Consider the following 20,374-nt stretch of genomic DNA (forward strand, 5'->3'; position numbering starts at 1 on the left):
CCATTCCAGGACTAGGCACTTGCATGGATGACTTATACTAGAAAATTGTTATTTTTATTGACTGTGCTGTTGTTACTATTGAAAATGAATGAGAAGAGTAACTTTAGTTTATTTGCTGGAGCCCAAAAAATCTTCTCCTGGGTTATGGTTGGATAGGGGTAATAGAATTCTACCAGCAGTTAAAATCTCCTAAAGCAGGTGGTGTGAAAAAGTGGGTCTAAACAGAATGAAACATCAGGCCTGGTTTTAACTGAGTTATATGATTTAACATTTTCTTAATGTCCATTAATGATGTCAATCAACAGTTAAATTGTGCAAAACTTCACTCTGAATTGAACATGTTTTTATATTATTAATGGTCTGGTCAAATGCATGAGAGATTCTAGCTAACGTAACAACTCAAGCCCTTTCCAGCATTGTGATTTGGATTTATAAAAGCATATTTGTCTCTGGTGGTATTTGGAAAAAGGGAGCTAAAAACTCCAGATCGTAACTGGAGAATGATTTTCTTGGAAACATTAACATGAAATTTGGTCACAAACACCAAACCCTCAATGAATACACAATGTGCACTGTAACAATATGAACAATATTGTGTGCATGTGTGATACATATCCCTGTGCGATTACCACCACACAAGCTGCTTCTCTGGCCAGTCGCTGACTATAGACCACAACAGACCCCACTGGCTTCACTACATAGTTGTACTAAAAAACAATAAAATCTGGTATTTTTCCTGTAAGAAAGCCATCCAACTAGCTGTCTAACAACACCATGTCAGATTCAAAACCGCATCCAAGTAAGGCCTGGTCTGTTAAGGAGACAGTCCAGGCCACAGAGGTGCAGGGGGCTGGCATGAGGGTCTGGAAGGCACCAAGGATGACCTGATCAGTGGCACAGCGACCTGTGACTGCTACAGCGGGCCACAGCAGGAACTCACACCAGAAGAAGGAGAGGCTCTGGCTCAATTCTACAAATACTGCTCACAGCACAAGTTCCCCCCCACCAACCCTTCCGGCCTATTCCACCACCCTCCAGAAGAGGAGCGAGAGCACACATTGGAAATTACAGGGTAACTGTGTCATAATAGATGTCACAATGAAATCAACAATGCATCTGCATGTGACCACAAACAAAAACAATGAATGGTCAAGACTGAGCAGAATGCCAATTTTGTACTTATTCTTCAGTGCTGGCAAATCAAAAATATATATTTTTTATGCCTGACAATGACTGGTTTTCAATAAACCAATGGATGGTGCTTATTACCAAAAATGGAGGCCTAGGTACCTTCTGTCTTAGTTTAATCATCAGCTTAGCATGACCCACATTCAGGTGGCCAAAAAGAAAATATGAAGGAGCTGATACTTGAGGAGGTTGTTTATAGTAGAGGCACTGCAACAGAATTTGTAAGGCAGTGCCAACTTAAAAAAAATAGAGAATGCTGGTTTTATGATAGTTTATACAAATGTACTCAACAGATGAAATGACTGGCTTTTTGCTGACATGCCAGTTTTGTTGATATGTCTTCTATGATGCAAAAGTGGCCTCTTTCACACTATGCAAATAAGGGGAAAATTTAGTAAGCTTAATATTACTGTGTGGTGTACATCTTACAGAGGTTTGGGGTACTAAACTCAATATATCAGTATTTTTACACAATAAAAATATACATAAAAACTATGATTTGATTTGTAGGTTTACATACAATATACAAGATAAATGTAAAATTTAACAAAATTGTTTATCATGCGTTTGTGTAGAGAACTCATCTGAAAATTCTAGTGAGTCATAACTATATTTAGTTTGAATGTTCTGATGACTACGGCATATTTCTAATAATTATAGTACAGTATACGGGATAGTATACTCATCATTTTCTGAGAGAAAGTTCATTTAGTCATGAAATTTCTAAAATCCTCAATGACATTTCTTGACTGTGCTTGTGTGCTTTGTGGACAGGAGTCAAAGGAAGCACATCCTTAGTATAACTGAAGTGACACATCCTAAAACTTCAATCAATTCAGTTAACTAATTCAATCAAACATCCCTACACAGGTGATAGTCATATGGGGTGGATGACAGCCATCACCATGTGGGTTGCTGCCCAGTCTGTGCACTTGTCAGTAATTTCTCTCATAATCAATAAGATTTCACTAAATAGGAAAACAGTACTCTTAGATGTAATTTAAAATGGATAAGAGGAGAAAATTACTGCTGACATAGGTGCACAGACTTTGAATGCAGCTTGGTTGTTAAATATGCCCTGAACATTGAAACCAACATTTTTCATATTGACAGGCAAATTAAAACATGCAAACTGTGCCATCAGTAAGTTGTCTTTAAATTACCTTGAGTTGTGCTCTCCAACAGACACTTAAAATCCAGTGAAGTAGTTCAACAGTGATGTGGCCACAACCCCCCCTTTAGGGTTGAGCTACAATGACATCCTCTGATCATGTAACCCTTACCTGGGGTTGACATGCCCTGCTTACATGTTGGATAAAGCCTTGACTTTAAGCAGAACATGCAGTCCTATGCTTTTTCAAATTATTGTTTCAACTAATTAACATCTTGTTGATACTTCAAAAGCACTGTTTTTAAAATAACAAGATTGACATCCAGACTGTGAGATTGCCAAACGAGAGTCACTTAGTCCTCTAGGCACAACAACATTTACTTTCAGTCATTCTCAGTGAATGTCAATCAACACTTAAAAGTGTTTCTTCCTAATTTTTACATGAATAAAATTAACTGCCACCAATCACAAAAATTTCTCAGGCGTCACACTAAATCCCTTGTCCATGGGGAGGGACGGCAAACTTCTGTTCATCTACAGAAGGTCTTCCATGAGTGAGGATGAGGAAGAGCTGAAGAACAGAGGTAAGCAAAGTTGCCCGAACAAAATCTTCTGTCTCCAAGATGTTTGCGTGTCTCACATCCATGTGGCAGTCTCCATTGGCATGTTGATTATCAGTCCTCAAGCCGCTCATTTATCCAACTTATTCTTCTCATTTGAGAACAGATAGCAGCAGCCTTGCGGCAAGCCTTCTTTTCAACTATATTTTTTCATTACTTTTCCTTTGCTATATATAAAAATAAAACTGTTTCAGTAATGCCCAAACAAACTGCTAGCTTTTGTCAACTAAGCAATCTTGATTCTTTCGCAGCAATCCAGCAGGAGTCACAATGGTGAAATGACAAGCGGACGATTCTCCAGAAAAATATCTCTGGAGTTTAAAAAAAAAAAAAAAAAAAAAAAAACCCAAAACAAGAACCAAGATCAAAATTCTATGGATTTTATGCTTTAGGCCAATTTGCTGTGTGTCTCCATGAAGGTTACCCTTTTCCTTATCCACTGATCATGCTACAGAGATTTGTCAGGTTCACAGTTTCTGGGTATCTGAAGTCCAGTGAAGTGATTAGACCCATGAACAGCAGGCACAGGAAACAGGTGCACTGTGGGTCATTTCAGCACTGATTATTGGCAGTGGTGGTGCTTCCCTTTAAGGTTACCCAAACAGGGTATTGCACATGGAGTGTGCTAATCTGGGCATCTGGAAGAAACAAGGATAAAGACTTACTTTATTATAAACCACTTAACTTACCATCTACAATTATCTGAGGAAGATTACTGGTAAAATTCCACTCTAGTTTGTTTACATCCTTGAACTATTCCTCTAGGGCAAGGAAGAGCAGCTCCAGTTCCTTAGAATTTTCCCTTTGGAGATTATGAGCATCTAAGAAGTTAAACTGAATGTAAAACTAGGATCCACTCATGAATTAACTTTCAATTTCAATCCTCATCAATTTTCCCCTAATCAAATGTTAAGTGGCTGTCGGTTATAGTATGTGTCACTATGTTTTCATGAGAACATCATTAAATTACATCAGTAGAACCCTAGTTTGGATTTGTCTGATTGCGTCACTTGCATTCATCTTGAAAGGCTTAAACAACTACCTACCCTTTAGGATTTTAGTAGTCAAAACTAATATCTGATGGCCATTCCTCTAACAAGTATATTTCAGAAGTGTTTCATTTCACTCACCTTACTTCATCTTCACCATTGAGGTCAGTTCTTGTTTAGTTACCTCATCCCGTCTCCTTTGTCTCACCCTACAATTGCAGAGAGAAAATCATATTCATTTAAAATCATTTGTTTTGTGCAGTTTTGTGCAACTAGTGTAACCAAACTGAATGCACCAACACATTATTAATAAAAAAAAAATCACTTCTGACCAGACAGTGTGGTATTATGAAACTGCCAGATGGCAGCTGCTTGCAACTACTCCTAGGTGGAATTCCAATATCATCACAGTACATCAAGATTAGTGGCAAATCTGTGCCAAGAAGGCAATCAGCAATTATAAGTTAAAAGAAGTCAATTCATCAAAAACACATACAAAAATTGCAGGACCTTTTTCATTAAATTGTAGCAGGGGTATATGGGTAAGGGGTGATTTTAATTTCCCCCCTATCAAGTACTTGTCCAGACGAGAACAATTTCAGCAGGAATTTTGCATGTTCCAAATATTTTGTTTTATGATGCAGTATATTCTCCCCCCCCTACAGGCCTTGTATTCTTGTGTTTCTATGTAGTAGCCCTGATTGAATTCGCAGCACACATGTAGTCACAAGGGTGAAGTGATCACAACAGCATGTGTCCCACAGCGACAACACCCATGGCGAAATGGCGGGGGGAGACTAACACACACCTCTCTGAGAAACATGCTGTTTAACACCACTACCTGGACCAACCAGTAGGGCTCTGATGACATGGCTGGGAAAAAACCTGAGCTGTAGTTTCATTTTTTCTTTATTTTGTCAGCATTTGCTTTCCTGTTTCAGTCAATGCAAGGGTACAGTTCAGTCTATTTTTTAGCTGTTGTTAGCTACATAATCACCTTTAAAGTCTGGGTGCGTGAATGCTCCCTTTTATTTACATATATACTAATATTGTTTAATAATCGTCAGTGCCTACATTTTTATAGTGGTGTACAGGTGTGAAAGCAGCCCACTGAGGACAGAGACTCACCAGAGGAGAATGATAAAGGCAGACATGATGATCCCAGCAAACAGGCCAAGTGAAATCGACACTCCGAGACTTCTGTAGTCTAGTAAGTGACAGAGAAACAAAACCAATGTAAAAGGAGTACTACGGGAAGAGGTAAACATTGATTTATAATAAGTGCTTCTGTGAAAGGTATACTCAAGTTCACCTTTCTACAGCTTGGCTTCACATGGTGCCACATTTCCCCTGGTATGTTATTCAGACCTAGCGCCACCTTCAGGTGTAGTGGTTTATTTTGATTGACACTATATTGAGTAGTGGAAATGTAGTCAGAATCAAACTCCAGGAGTGGATTATGGAACCAGTACCATGTTTCCATACAAACTGTTCAGTGTTTGGTAATTTTAACATTAGCCCCACCTTGCAATTCAGATGAGCTCTCTTGCACTATTCTGGACCTCCCTCTCCTTCCTCTCTCACTTTCTCACACACGCCACTAGGTACTGCTTTCATGCTTGAAACACATGGTTTGCTACCCAGACAATGCTGCTGCAGATATTGTTAAGATTCTCGCCCTGTACATTTTTAACGCATTCCCCCTTATGCAATCCAACTAGACAACGTGAACTAGACATTAGGCTCATCCCACCATGCCAGCTTCAGCACTGAAGCTGAAGCTGTGGAGAGAAACAAATGCAATTCTCTAAGACACTCAGACTTGTGTTATTATTTTTCTGAACTACTAAGTCACACAATACACCACAGTGAAGTGGGTGCCAGTAGGAGGAGTAATAATGACATCAACTGAACAACTGAGAGCGGTCTGATGAGAAATCCTAGCCAACCTATCCACCCCTATTCCTAGCGAAACACAACCAATGGCTATCCACCCCTATTCTTAGCAAAACACAACCAATGGTTATCCACCCCTATTCTTAGCGAAACACAACCAATGGCTTGCGGTCATTATCGGCAGATGACACACACCTTTTGTTGCACCCTGCCCAAGGCTCAGTCTGCACTCAAGATGAGCACCAGTACATAAGCTTGATACATCGATGCCGAGTTAAAGCTGTGTAGGAAAGTGGCTCCAAACTGCCCACTTTCCCAAAAGACCACACCAAATAATTGTGCTAGGGCTGCAAGAAACTTTGACTGCCCAGATTGCAAGAGGACCAACAAGGCTATATAATCAGTAGAAGTATTTGAAACGTGAAGAAGGCTTCATAGCTCAATGGTGTTTTGGCTGTACAATCAGTAAATGTCAACTGCATATTTTTTCACCCTAAATACTCAAACACTAAATATTAACAGCTGTATAATCAAACATAATTACATAATGATCCTTTTTCATCTGTATGACTACCTTAAATAACTTAAGAAAAATTAATTTTTATAACATATAATGTTTACAATTCCATGCCTACAATTCTGAATGTATTGTAAATTGGTGATAATGTAATGCGAAAATCCATCCGCTTACAGCAATGATTTGTATTTAACAAAAATGTTAGATTCTTTCTCAAAGCTTTTAAAAGAAAATGGAATAAAGAATGATACCTGTATCAACTGTGCTGTAGGCTTGTGCAAGATGATGGTCAGCTCCTTCTCCTACAGCTGGAAATGCAAGAGGGTATTTGTTAAAGCAGAGGGAACTCAACCTAACAGAACACAAACGCAAAACCGATTACCCAGTGCCATAGGGATGAAGGCAGATGATGACAGCAAGGGTGATGGAGCAGCAAGGGGCAACAATTCAGGTGCTCTTAGCAGGTAAGAAGACCGGGCACTTGTTCCAATGTGGCAAGATAGGGAGGTCCTTGAATCTACCAACAAGTCACTCAAACCACTGATGGCATTTGGAGATGAACTTAACATCAGTGTCTCTTACCTGAAACCTGTCATCCACGTGTTCAACACTAGTGGACACAGACACTCACATAGTCCATCAAGGTGAAAATCTTGGATTACATGAGTGACAAATACCAAGGTGTGGACACACAGGAATTGCTTCACATGACATCTTTCCTGGATCTCAGATTTAAGCCCAAGTACATCAGTGATGATAATATCTCAAAAAACAGAGTGCCAGAGTGACATCAGAATTTGAGACAACAAGGGGCATTGTGGTGATATAGAACTGCATTAATATTTATCACCAAAAAATGTCAGTTTCATTCATTATTTTTACCATCTTCATTTTTATCATTTCCATGTTAATTCCACTGTATTTTTTGTGAATTACCCACAATGATTTTATGATTACACTAAAGCCAGGGATTACGCTAAAGCCATGTACCTGTAAGATTTCCTCTACTTTCCTCTGCTCTAGGATTAATGCCCCTCCTGTGAGCACAAAAAGAATCCCAAGATGTACGTGCACCCCCAAGAAGCTACATCAAGCCCAGCAATGACAGCACATCAACATCCGATCATTTTGTGACAGGAGAGTAAGTCACAGCCATTAAGCTGAACGGCTACTTGCTTTCTCTAAAGATCGACAGCAAGGAAGATCATATTGCCTGGCAGAAATCACACATGGTGACCTTCACTGTCAATGCAAAATGGCACAGAAATATCTGTGCATACCTGCAAAAAGTTCACCATTCGAGACAGTATTTGGCTCAGGGGCGATACTGTCTCCACTCATCATAAATGTCTAGATTTTAAATTATTTTAGTTCATTTTTACTTTACAAACACCACCAACTTTCCAGCTCTACTGGTTTCACACATTGATACTTTTTCTTTTAGTTAACATGGGCACCAGCACCAACTAGACAGAACAATGATCAGCAGATTTAAGTATAATATGGTATATGGTTTACACTTGTTTATAAGGCAATGGAATTTATAAAAACGGGACAGCTTTAAAACTGGAAATGAACACTTTTTGATCATTGTGATGACCAATAATTCAGTAAAATAATGTTGGAAATCATTTGTTTCATTATTATTGCATTTATTCTTTATTATAGCAGATTATCATCCATAGACCTCTATATTTTGAATAAAACATAAAACATAAACAAGTGCTCACTGAAGTGCTTGGTTTATCACCAGTCATGTTGCTATTGGAAAGATAATAAAAACAGAACTATGATACTTTGTCAGTATCGTGCAGCACTAGCATAAAGCTCCTAGTCACTTCATACAATGGCGAGAGCTGATTTACTTTCACTTTAGGTTTATTTTTAATGTCTTGTGCCTTCTTTTCTTTTTTAAATTATGAAAAGCCCATATAAATTTTCCAACCACATAAAATGTGGCAGAGGATTACTTTTGTGGCAAGAACACTTTTGTGGAACATTCTTTTCGAGTTTGTTAATTACTGGAAAGTAATAAACCAAAACCCCATACCAGACCCCAGTGTCCTTGTTGGTGCCAAAGCCTCTTTCACATTTGGCTTAACTAACAGAACAAGTTTTTTTCTTTTTAACAATAGGTTTTATTTGATATTTTCTATATATTTTTTCCACTGTTAGTATAGTCAGTCACATATGGCTTCTGCATCAGGTGTATAAGCTACACTATATTATCCAGAAGCACTTGGTTTGTAATGCATTGATGGTCATTTGGTATATATTGGAAAGCTTGTTTTAAACCTTGGAATCTCACCTATTTCACAGAAAAGTTGACTGACATGTAGAACGGTCCCATCACTGCCATGAAAACTGAAACCTTGGGGTTCCACCCAAAGCAAAGATTGATTGCTGCTATTGTAATCTCAGAAGGTAAACATTGAAAAAGGTCAAATATGTTTTCCATGACCAACAAAATACCCATATAATCTGAAAGCTTGCCAATTCTAGTCTTTAACGCAATGTGCAGTGGTCAAGCATAATAAAAAAAGAGGAGTTGCCAGCAGAATTGTGGTATTTCAACAGCTGAAAGACCTGGTTAAGAGTGGTACAAGAGCAGTTTAACAAGTCCAAACAAGTTGGAGGAGAGATGAATATTCAACCATGTACTGGCCACTGAGGACAGAGCATTTTTCGTAGTGTAATGACTAGAGAAAGAGAAAAACAGCAGCACACACATGACAACGAACTAACTGTACAATGTCTTGTCTCAGTAAAAGGAATGAATCTATGGTTATAGTACATTCTTTAGTTTCACCTATTAAATGACCCCCACACTGGTATGCATACAAATGTAGGCGTATGTATGTGTGGTCTGTAAGGTAAAAGTAATACATATTAGGAATGCACTCAAACAAGTTATTCTGATAGGAATTGTGAAATATTAGTATTCCCCAAAAATGAACAGCAGCATTTGTGTTCATCTGACCTCTCCAACTGAAGACCATGGCTCTATATTAACATCCAATAGCTTCCAGAGTGTCAACGCACAGTCACCATTTGAGTGTCTGAGTTGGGATATACTGCTGTAACACCTGCCATTTGCTTATCCAGAAGTGCCTGAAGCTTCCACTGGTTTTGCTCCTTCCAGGTTTCTCTACGGTCACAGTCAGATGGATGTGGTCAAGGAAGAGTGGGAGGAGAAGACATCCGCTGAAGCCCAGAACATCACCTCATATGTGCAACAGATGCGGGAAACATGCAGCCAGTACGCTGTCATGATGAGGCGGAGCACGGCAGGGGCACGGAAATCTCAAGACCCTGCCTGACAGACAGAGCAAGCTTTGAGAGTCTCAGCCTGGCCAGAAAGTTTTCCTTTTCCTACCCTTATCAGAGCATAATCTCCTAGCAAAATGACAGGGCCCATACAAGGTTGTTGGTAGGACTGACCCTGTCGCTAATGAGATCTGCATGCCAGAGAGAAAGACCTCGGTCCAGACATTCCATGCTAATCTCCTGAAAGCGTGGTGGGAGCAGGAGTGCTGTGGATGATGAGGTGCGATGGGAGGAGTGTTTTCTACAGGAAGCTGAGGAGCAGTTGCCCATCTTGACACAACTGATGCTGGCACAGTCCTCCATGCTGCTGCACATCCTGTTTCTCTACCCGGCCTGTTCTTGGACCGTACAACAGTCAACAATGTGCTCTTCCTATTACAAAACCAATGCCTCTGAAAAGGGACCGAGGACATTTTCTGAGGGCGTGTGGGGTCATGGGAATGCCTTTGGTTTGCTTTCAGCTGCAAGATCCAACCCAGACACCAGCAGTACTCTGCAGTGAAGAAGGAGTGCCTTCACATTGAACGGGAATTCGATTCGACAAAGCATTCCCTGTTCAGGTGCATTTTCAAACAGGACACTGACCTCAAGGCCTTGAAATGGCTATCCTAAATGAAGGGCAGTAACCACTGCATTACTAATTTGTACATCAGTCCTTGAAGCCTCTTCAGCTTCCACATCTGTCACAGAGTTGGGAGTCTCTAATATGGTAGCAGACTACCTGAGATTCCAGAAGGTAGGTGGGGTAATCTGATGGTACAGACACATGGCTCAGTGACTACAGTGAGCCCTTTTACACAGGCCTAGGAACCCAGGTTTGTCATAGGTTTTCCTGAGTTTGGCTTTTGCATAATGGGTCTTCCTGGATTATCAGCTCTGACTTTGAAGATCGGTTCATTGTAAAAAGGGATTGTGGGATTCATTATATGCATGAACACTCCTCATTCTGGTACCAAGAACCGACTAATGCTGGCTGCCCCCTGTGCACACAATTCATGTCATGACAGACATCAGAAAAGTTCTCCTCCTGTGCAGATATTGCCTCTGACTCAGATTCCTCTCTCGGAATCTCTGTCATGATTCAAATCAATTTAGCAAACTGACACTCAAACTGGAGGTTGCATTTAGAATTAGAATTTTAAAAATTGTGCCTGAACTCTTTCATTTTCCACACTCATACAAGTGCACATTTTATGATGTAGAACTGTGTTTCAAAAATATCAAAACACTGTCTCTGTTTCCGAGTCCCGTATGTCACTACAGCACGGTATCCATAAGGCAACTGTTGTAATAAGTCAATGTTCCATATGTCCTATGAGTGAGAAAAAATGAATCTATTAGGCTAGCTTGCTATTTGAGAACTGTCTGCTCAACTGGGTAATCCTGTCGACAAAGAAAGACAAAGGATGATGAGAAAAAAGGAGACACACACACAGACACACACAGACACACACATAGACACACCATATCCTCCCTAAGATGACCTAAATTGAACCCTGTCAACAACACCATCTCAAATGTCTTAAACATTTTGTTTATTTGTCAGTCAGCTGTGTAATTTGAGAGCCTAATTGAGCCTAATTTGGAGGGGCTGGGTGTACTTACCTCCAATATTATATTACATTATTGTCATGGAGCAGACTCTCTTATCCAGAGCGACTCACATAGGTTACATTTTTATCCATTTATACAGCTATTTATTGAGGCAATTCTGGATTAAGTACCTTGCCAAAGGGTACAGCAGCAGTGCCCCAGTGGGGACCTGATTCTGCAACCTTTCGGTTACGAGTCCTGCTCCATACCCCTATGCTACACTGCCGCTCCCAATGAAAACACAGAGCCACAGAGCTCAGCTGAGCTACAGCATATTTTCTGATTATTTGCATATTTTAACTATGCTCACCCTGGATCGGGGTAGCCTTCTGTAAAAAGGGGTTGGGATCGTAGCGGAGAAAAACAAAGGATGCAAATCCTAAATTTTGCAGGCGTACTTATTAGCGGGAGACAGGGTTGGGACTTATGGGAAGGGTATTGTGAGCCAGTGCATATGATGAACCTGATGATTATCCGTGAGGTTTGTGTTTTATGGACGTGTAATCATACACTAATAATATAGTGTCACTAACAATAGAATTTGCAATAGCCAGCTATTTGCCATGCCTATCAGTATACGTATGCTCGTTCCACAACTGAGTGTATTTCGGCAGTTGTGGAACAAGCATCTGCTGTTCTTCTAGATCAGGTTAGAATCACTCTTGAAAGTCAATTAGTGTAAACAACATTAGTCTAAGCTAAAACTCATGTTATCTTTTGCTTTGCAAGCAGCTTTTTACACCATTTTGTAAGCTCCATTTGTTTGTTTGTTGTGTGTTTATTGTTAGCTTCAGGAGTTAGTTGTATTGTTTTGATAATTAGTGGGGTGTGGAAGTTTTGGTCACAGCGCTACTTACTTAGAGGCTGATCGTGCAGCTCATTAGAAGAGTATGTTCCATAGCTGTATTATTAATTAGCTGGTGTGTTTAAGTAGCAGGGTAACATTACAGCAGCAGCCTCAGTCAGACGAAGACTCGGTTGGACAAAGACAAGGAAGTCTATCTGCGAGAGTCCTATCTGGAGGGAGAACTTCACAGAGAACACCAATGTGCTATGTGTATTCTAGTTCCTGTGACCATCTCCTGCAGAAGATGCAGTAGTTGTCATTGTCCTCCTCGGTCCTGCAGCATCAACAATTATGTCATTGACCCCCAACAACAACTTGCCTGTTGCTGGAGGCCTGTGGAACTGTCAATCTGCAACCCGTAAGGCTGACTTCATCACAGCGTATGCCTTCCTCTTCTCCCTCCATTCCTTCCTCACAGAGACATGGATCACCCTGGACAACACCGCAACCCCAGTAGCCTTCTCCACTGCGTACTCATTCTCCCACACTCCCACAACCCTCTGGGCTGCTCATATATCAGTCCTGGAAATTCTCTGTACTCCCCCTCTCTCATCTTTATCTTCACTTTTGAATTTCATGCTATTACTGTTGCTAACCCCTCTAGAATGTGTACTGTTGTTGTTCACAGACCACCTGGCCCCCTGGGAGACTTGAGGACCTCGACATTCTCCTCAGCTCTTTCCCAGATGATGGAACTCCTCTGATCTTACTGGCAGACTTCCACATTCACCTAGAGACCTCTCAAGCTTCTGGATTCCTCCCACTGCCCACTGCTCCACTCCTTTGACTTCACCCTAATGCAGTCCTCTCCGACACACAAGGCAGGCAAACAGTTGGATCTGGTCTTCCCAAGGGACTGCCTCAGATCTCAAAGTTATCCTCCTCTAGCTCTCTGACCACTACTTTGTCTCCTTTTCTCTACCTCCTCCTCCACAACCCACCCTGGTGTCTACCTCTGTCACCTCTTCCCCTAACATATGCAACCTTTCACCTTCAGCTTTTTCTTCCACAGTTCTCACTTCTCTCCCACCCCTTGATTCTTTCACTAAACTGTCTACTGATTCTGGTGCATTCACCCTTCTCTCCTCTCTGTCCTCTTCTCTTGGTTCTCTGCATTCTCTTACTTCCAGGGCTACGTGACCCTATTGCCGTATCCTTGGCTAACAGATTAACTCCACAAGCATAGGATAAAGCTTCGTGTTGCGGAACGGAAGTGGAGAAAATCCAGCTCCTCTGCTGATCTGAACTATCAAGCATTCATCTCTGCCTTCTCTACAAGCATCTGCTAAGACTTGCGTTTATGACTCCAAAATTCAAAACTAATTCATGCAGACTTTTCTACCTTCTCTTCCCTCCTTGGTCCTCCATCTCCCTCACTCCCCTCTGATCTGTAGATAATTTCAACCAAATAATTGTAAGCATTCGAAACTCCCTTCAGGGCCCACAGCCTTCATCTCTCACATCTTCCTCTTCTTCCTCCCTCCCACTTGCCACTCTTCCTCTCTCAAAATTCTCCCCATATTCAAATGTTGCTGATCTCCTTACATCACATCACAAAAGGATTCTGGACCCTTCTGCTGTGCAGAACTATTGACCGGTCTCTCTCCTTCCCTTTCTGTCTAAAACACTTGAATGAACAGTGGCTAACCAGCTATCCTCCTTTCTCTCCCTTCTCGACCCTTTTCAGCCTGGCTTCAGATCTGGTCATTCCACAGAGACTCCCCTATTTTCCACTACTGAGGCTCTTCAATCGGCCAGAGCTTCCTCCACTCCTCAGTCTTGATTTGCTTGGACCTTTCTGCAGCCTTTGACACAGTGGATCACAGTCTACTTCTGTCGACCCTGGCTACTCTGGGGATCACTGACACCGCTCTTCTTTGAGTTGAATCCTACCTCTCTGGACACACTTTCATGGTGTTCTGGAATGGTGAGTCATCTAGACCCCACAGCCTATGGGTGTCTACAGGTGTCCCTCAAGGCTCTGTACTCTGTACAAGCCTTGGTGTTATACTTGATAGCAAACTATCCTTCTACTCTCAGGTTGCAGTGGTGAGTCGGTGCAGATTCTTTTTGTACAACATCCAAAAGATCCACCCCTACCTCACTATGTATTCAACGCAGCTCCTAGTTGAGGCCCTGGACCTCTTACACCTGGACTACTGCGATACCCTCTTTGCTTGTCTTCCTGCCTGTGCAATCAAACCCCTACAACCAATCCAGTATGCAGGTGCACGACTTGTCTACAATCTCCCTAAACACAGTCAAGTTACTCCCCTCCTCACCTCACTTCATTGGCTTCCTGTTATTGCTCACATAAAGTTCAAAACCTTGGTGATGGCATACAGGACAGTAAATGTGAAAGGTCCCCCCTACCTACGATCAGGCTTCAAAACCTATGTTCTACCAAGTTCACTATGATCTGCAACCATGAGATAACTGCCTATCCCATCCCGATGGGGTTGCTCCTCTCAGACATGACCTCTGTCTGTACTGTTCCCTCAGCGGTGGAATGAACCCCATACGGAGGTCAGAGCAGAGAAATTGCAGGCCATCTTCAGACGCAGACTGAAGACCAGACATCTTCAGACCGCATATCAGTTCCACCTCAACCCCCACCCTCTAACACCTGCTACCTCTTGTATTTGGTGTTTATTTTACGTGTAGTATTGTGATGTATTTTGGATTCTGTGCTCTAGTGACTGATGTATCGTAGTGTACTTCTGTTGCCTGGTCAGATTGCACAAGTTAAGTTGTGATAGGGCTTTAATGGTGTTATGCTCACACCGACTGGTCTGGGAGTGTTAGCTTGGTCCGGCAGTGTTGCTCATTTAAGTTGAATGAACACACTTATGCTCTATTGTGCTGGAAGTTGCTCTGGATAGGTGTGTCTGCTAAATGCACATAATGTAATGTAATGTACATTTTGCTAAGGACGAGGGTATGCAACCCTACCGATAATTAGGAACTGTTAAACTGACCCCACCAATAAGTGTCCTTAAATCCATATCATTTGTCCAGTCATTTTTATCCGTACCACACAGGGTTAATTTTGTTTGACATTTCCTCCATTATTGCCCAAAAAACCCTCTAGTTTGATTGGCTCAGGCTCAGAACTGGCTGACCTGTTGCCACCAGTGTACTCCATTCACCGATAGGAGCACGTCTGGATATGGTACTTTTATAGTCAGCAGCAAATTTTGAGTCAATGAACCTTAAATATCCACTAAATAGACAGTTATTATGTTATTATGTACTATTATGTTAGATATAGTTTGTTAGTATTGTTCCAATATATTTTTTGAAAAGATGTGGTTTGATAGTTCACTGGCTAGGTAGCTCAGAAAGAACTAATATAACTAGCCAGAGAAAGTTAGCTAACTAGCTAACCGCATCATCATACCCCCTTATGGTCCCCATCAATGTCAAACTGAAATCTAGGCCCTTGGCCATGGCTTTACATTCATCATGGGCAACATCAACCTATTTTGTTAACCTGTGCCATACGGCACCATGTCATTGGTTTATTATTAACCAATGGCATTAGTTTGCCATTGGTTGTCTGATGTTCATCTCTGTTAGAGAAGAGATTTCGCCCTAGAGGGTATGGCTGGACAACTCTTGTAAGGCCCAGCTGTTCACCCCGTCCATTTTAATGAATACATATCCTTTATTTTTAGCTTTGCCATTAATAAAAAAACAACTATTTTGATATTGGATACTTTATCATAACATGTTTGTAGACATTTGGTCAGATGCTTCTGGCAAGTCCACCAGTGACCATTACCTTAATTAATATTTCATGAAAACAACCCTTTGATACAGCTTTAAGGTTTTTTTTAGGTAGTAATATAATTATATCATTGAGTAATGTATTACCTATTAGCAGGTGCATTATTTGGATATGTCAGGCTATGGCAACTGCTGAACCTAGATGGTGGCACATTCAAAACAAAATGATCTTCCCACACTTCCCACATTGTACTGTGCTCAGCTTATGCACATAGTATTTTCTGCACATAAATGGTTTGCCAAATGTATTATCCATGATAACATATCTGTCTTATAACAAAAAGATGTATTGAATTAACTTTCAGTTTGATTCTTTGGCATTTGAAACTTAGGTATTTAAAAAAAATATTGATTATACATAATAAGATGAATCTCCTTAAAAACTCTTCAGTTGATCTGCTTTACAAACAATGGAGTCTGGTGGGGCAGGAAGGCTTGTTTACAGGAACTGTGTCAGACAAACAATGTTTACAACATAAATGGTTTCTTTTCTCCTCTTTTAAGGATTAACTATTTATATGAATCAAACTATCATGGATGATTGTCAGCATTTAAAGTGGAGTACACTGTTAGATTTTACAATATATTTTAAATGTATGAAACATTCAAAAATCTTCCTCTCACACAAAACTAGACAGCTTGAAATGAAATTTGTCAAGCATGATTCTTTGGCTGCTCTTTGTTAACTTGTTCATCAGAAGTGTGTATATTCAAGTTTGTCTGAAATTAATTTGCAGGCATAGTCAAAAGATTAGAAAATCCATCTTTTGCTCAAATTAAACCAGACACACATTGCATAAGTACCTTTTCTGCAAATGTCACGACAAACAGGTTATCTGGTCCACCCTAAGCTTGAGCACTTAGAACCTGTTAAAAGTGCTCCTTGCTAACTGTCTTTGACATAAAAATGGATGGAAATTCTAGGTGAAAAAAGCAAATATTCAAGGATGGTATCAATTCACTATGAAAAAAAGTAACAAATCCTTTACTTTTTACATTATCAGGCTAACAAGTTAGCCTGCCAAAGAATGTTTAGAGATTATATTACCAGCCAAATGGCAATTTTTCCTTGGCATCAGTAATTTTAACTCTGCCACATGACAGTAAATATTTTAATTCATAAATTCATGTAACCAGCTGAGAAGTTATTATCTTTCATGGCAATTTATACTTCCCTGGGAAGCCAATTTAAATGAAAAAATTGAACAAAATGAACAAAATGGACAAATCTTTCCATTGATTACTGATATTTAATGTAAGTCCTGGTAAAGACCCTCCTCTCATTCCCAGTATGAGTACAGATGAGCTGCCAGAGCACACGTTTACAAATGCTGTGTAATAAAAGCACTTCAGCACGAAGACAAAGCGAGTCAGCTTGTTCCCTGCCACATCAACAGCATTAGGGAAGCCGATGCTCCTCAACCAGCCTCAAAGCAATTTGAATAGTTCTTAAAGGAAGTGTTTTGTCTCCAAATAGACTTGTGGTCACCATCTGGCCAAAACACTGACATCTCAAAGGGATATGCAATACATATTAAATTAATATGAATTGAATACTTCTCTCTACCATCAAGTCAATGCTTTCACAAAAAATCCTTGCTGCAAGAAGAGAACTGCACATTGGAGCCTGTCTATTTTTCACATTTTTACATTCCAAATAGAATTCCATCCTTCATCAGATGATGAATGACACATTGCAGGTACCTGGTGAGGAACAGACTGGTTCTGTATAATCAGGAAACGCTGGAAATGGTTCAACTGAATTGGATTCTTCTGAGTCATTCTTCTTTGGTTCTAAAAGGTAACAAAAAACAAAGAAAACCATATCTTTTAGTGACATGAGTTCAAGAAGTTTTGAGTGGCTGTTTCTACAACATTATGTTGGCAAACTGTAACGCACTGTTATGCAAGTGTTAATGTACTATGTTTTGAAATGTTACTTTGTTTGAAGGTTGAGCTATGGTACTTTGACAGCTTATGCATCTAATTATATTCAAATGTAGTTTTTTTTTTAAAATAGTTCAACATTGGTAATGAACTGTAAATATTTATCATACTCTAAGGTGTCATTATTTTATAAGAGATACTTCTCACTGCAAAACAATTACTGCTATAACTACTACTGCTGACATATTCACTTTTGAGCTATCAAACTAAAGGAACACAGAATGGGAGATGTTCGTGTCTCTACAAAACTAGCTACCACCTATTTATTACACAGGAACATTACCCAGTTGGTTAGTGCATCTGTCAAATGTTTCTCTTATCCGAACCGAGTGGTTCATCCAGTTAGGTTGCTTCTTCTGAGTGCAGGTTGAGTCCAACATTTGTTCTCCATTTTAAAAATGATTCCTTCTCAACTGTGGTGTGATGTGCAATGTATGGCTGAAGTTGATTCATTAGATGGCAATGTAAAATCATGCTGTTATACAAGATGGTTTCCATTTCCATACATCTACATCATCTAAGTTGAATTCATTACCACTAATTAAGCCCAAATGACAGTGATGCTTAGATCTGATACTGTCACATCCGCCAAGTACAATTTTTCAGATTTATCCTACAATTCACTAAAAGGCATTCAACTTCCATTTTCTTGCATGCACAGTTTTGTGTTTGACCAGTTCAGATCAGGTGTGTACTCCATTCCACAAATTAGAAAGAAATTGAAATAACAGCTCTACAAAGAATCCATTTATATAACGCAAAGGGTAATTATTCTAGTAAATAAATCCTTAAAAAAATGAAAAACTCACTGTCACATCTAAACTGTCCTTTGTACTGCTCTCATCATCAGACACCTGCCACATTAAAGACAACAGCTTTTTAAAATAAAATTGCTTATACTACATTGTGCTGTATTTGTAATGTACATTCTTTTAGGATATGACAGTGTAGTACTGGGAGTGGAGAGGCATTTTGCCATTTTTATCTTGATCCTGGTGTTGTTTGGGTTTTCCTCAGAGCTTCTACAGTTTGTAATCTTAAATGGTGTAAACTGATGGCATATAGAAAACCTTAGGTGTTTCCATTGATCAGAACATGTTTGCTGTCACTATGGTACAGTTAAGACTCTATCTGGTAGTTAAATGAATGGACTGTCTGATGGGGAGATAAATGATGACATTGGCCAGATGGTGCAGGTGATGTAAATTCACAGAAAGCTGAATTGACTGCTGACTGTGCAATGACCTAATGGCACAGAAGGACAACACAGCTGCCATATTCACAGACAAAAAGGTACAGACCAGTGCTATAAACATAAAGCATAGAGCATAAATCACTTCATAAATAGCCATTTCACAAATCACTTGATTCTTAATTGACTGTCTACTACAGCCAGTGTTTGTATAGGTGTTTTTCCCCTCTCCTGCAGTTGCAAGGTAGCTCTGCCTTAAGTGTATTTATATTGTATTAATATATTTTACCTGGCTGTCACTGTTTCAGTGTTTGACCAGTAAAAACCATTTTCTTTATCAATTATTCTCTCTCATACAGATGCTTATTTAGACAGTGATACTAACCACGCTGGACAGCTAATTTCCTCATTTATTCCATTTAAACTCAAATTTAAAAAAAACAACCAATGCTGAAATGTATATTAATTTATGCTGAACAGTGGTCTTCATCAGCAGATTCATTTTCCAGTTCTCTTATGCAGTACTTTCCCATTATGTTTTACTGAGCACTGCCTAATATTGTTGGGGTACAAAATGTGCCAAGCTTTCTGCCAGGTCTCAGGTGGCAGAAACCCAAACCAAAGCTCATTGCTTCCATGTGCCAAGGTGATAATATGTACTGTAGCGGTAAAAAAAAGGTGGGAAAACAGTGGAGGTGAAAAGCAGTGTGACTCAAAATTCAGATCGGCATCACTGATTCAGCATCACTTACCATTTTTACTGTTTATTAGTGTTTATTAGTTTTTCAGAGCTTGATGGCTTTAGGACAGGTAATGACACAGCCATATGACTGCTGAAACACTAACTTTCAGAGTCCATTTTTGCACTGGAGGCATTCAGGTTTAAAAACTAGTGTTTTTCAGAATTCCAGATAGAAAGATCCATTTCATTGTTGCTACATTCAGGATTTGTAATGGCATTTCTGTAGCTATGTAGTAGTACCTTTCACACTAAGCGCTTCAAAGCAGAATGTTTGTAAAAAGTGCCTATGTCCATCAAGTAAATCAAGTCAAGTCTTTACATTGTTAAAACAATGCTGCTCTTAGAACCAGTGCACTGACCCTCCTACAGGGCATTTAAGAGTGAGAGTACTTAAAGGAATGGCATTCCCACAAGGGTAACTATTGACACTTCAGTAGCTGGCACATGCTGACGAGAGAGACTATTTGATTTTTTCTGCCATGAATGCAATGATCAGTGTTGACCAATGCTAGGGGAGCAACAGTAGGTGCATAGACACTATGGTACCATGAAAAAGGTGAGTAAATGACATTTAAGTGCATATGTATATCCCTGTTTGCCACCGCATCAGTGTCCG

At 40.0% G+C, this 20,374-nt stretch overlaps 1 protein-coding gene across 1 annotated transcript in view; it reads right to left on the reverse strand.

Annotated features, from left to right (window-relative positions):
• Positions 1-3,291: 3,291 nt before the first annotated feature.
• The window catches only part of il11ra (interleukin 11 receptor, alpha), a 40,846-nt gene continuing 23,763 nt past the window's right edge, over positions 3,292-20,374 (reverse strand). The window contains exons 9-13 of the mRNA XM_036529252.1: positions 17,582-17,671; positions 6,573-6,629; positions 5,037-5,115; positions 4,050-4,117; positions 3,292-3,557 (exon numbers count right to left, since the gene is read on the reverse strand). Coding sequence (XP_036385145.1) covers positions 4,051-4,117; positions 5,037-5,115; positions 6,573-6,629; positions 17,582-17,671 — 293 coding nt within the window. The 3' untranslated portion in view covers positions 3,292-3,557; position 4,050. The remainder of the gene's footprint in view (positions 3,558-4,049; positions 4,118-5,036; positions 5,116-6,572; positions 6,630-17,581; positions 17,672-20,374) is intronic.

Source organism: Megalops cyprinoides, chromosome 5 (assembly GCF_013368585.1).
Source record: "Megalops cyprinoides isolate fMegCyp1 chromosome 5, fMegCyp1.pri, whole genome shotgun sequence".
NCBI classification, from domain to species: domain Eukaryota; kingdom Metazoa; phylum Chordata; class Actinopteri; order Elopiformes; family Megalopidae; genus Megalops; species Megalops cyprinoides.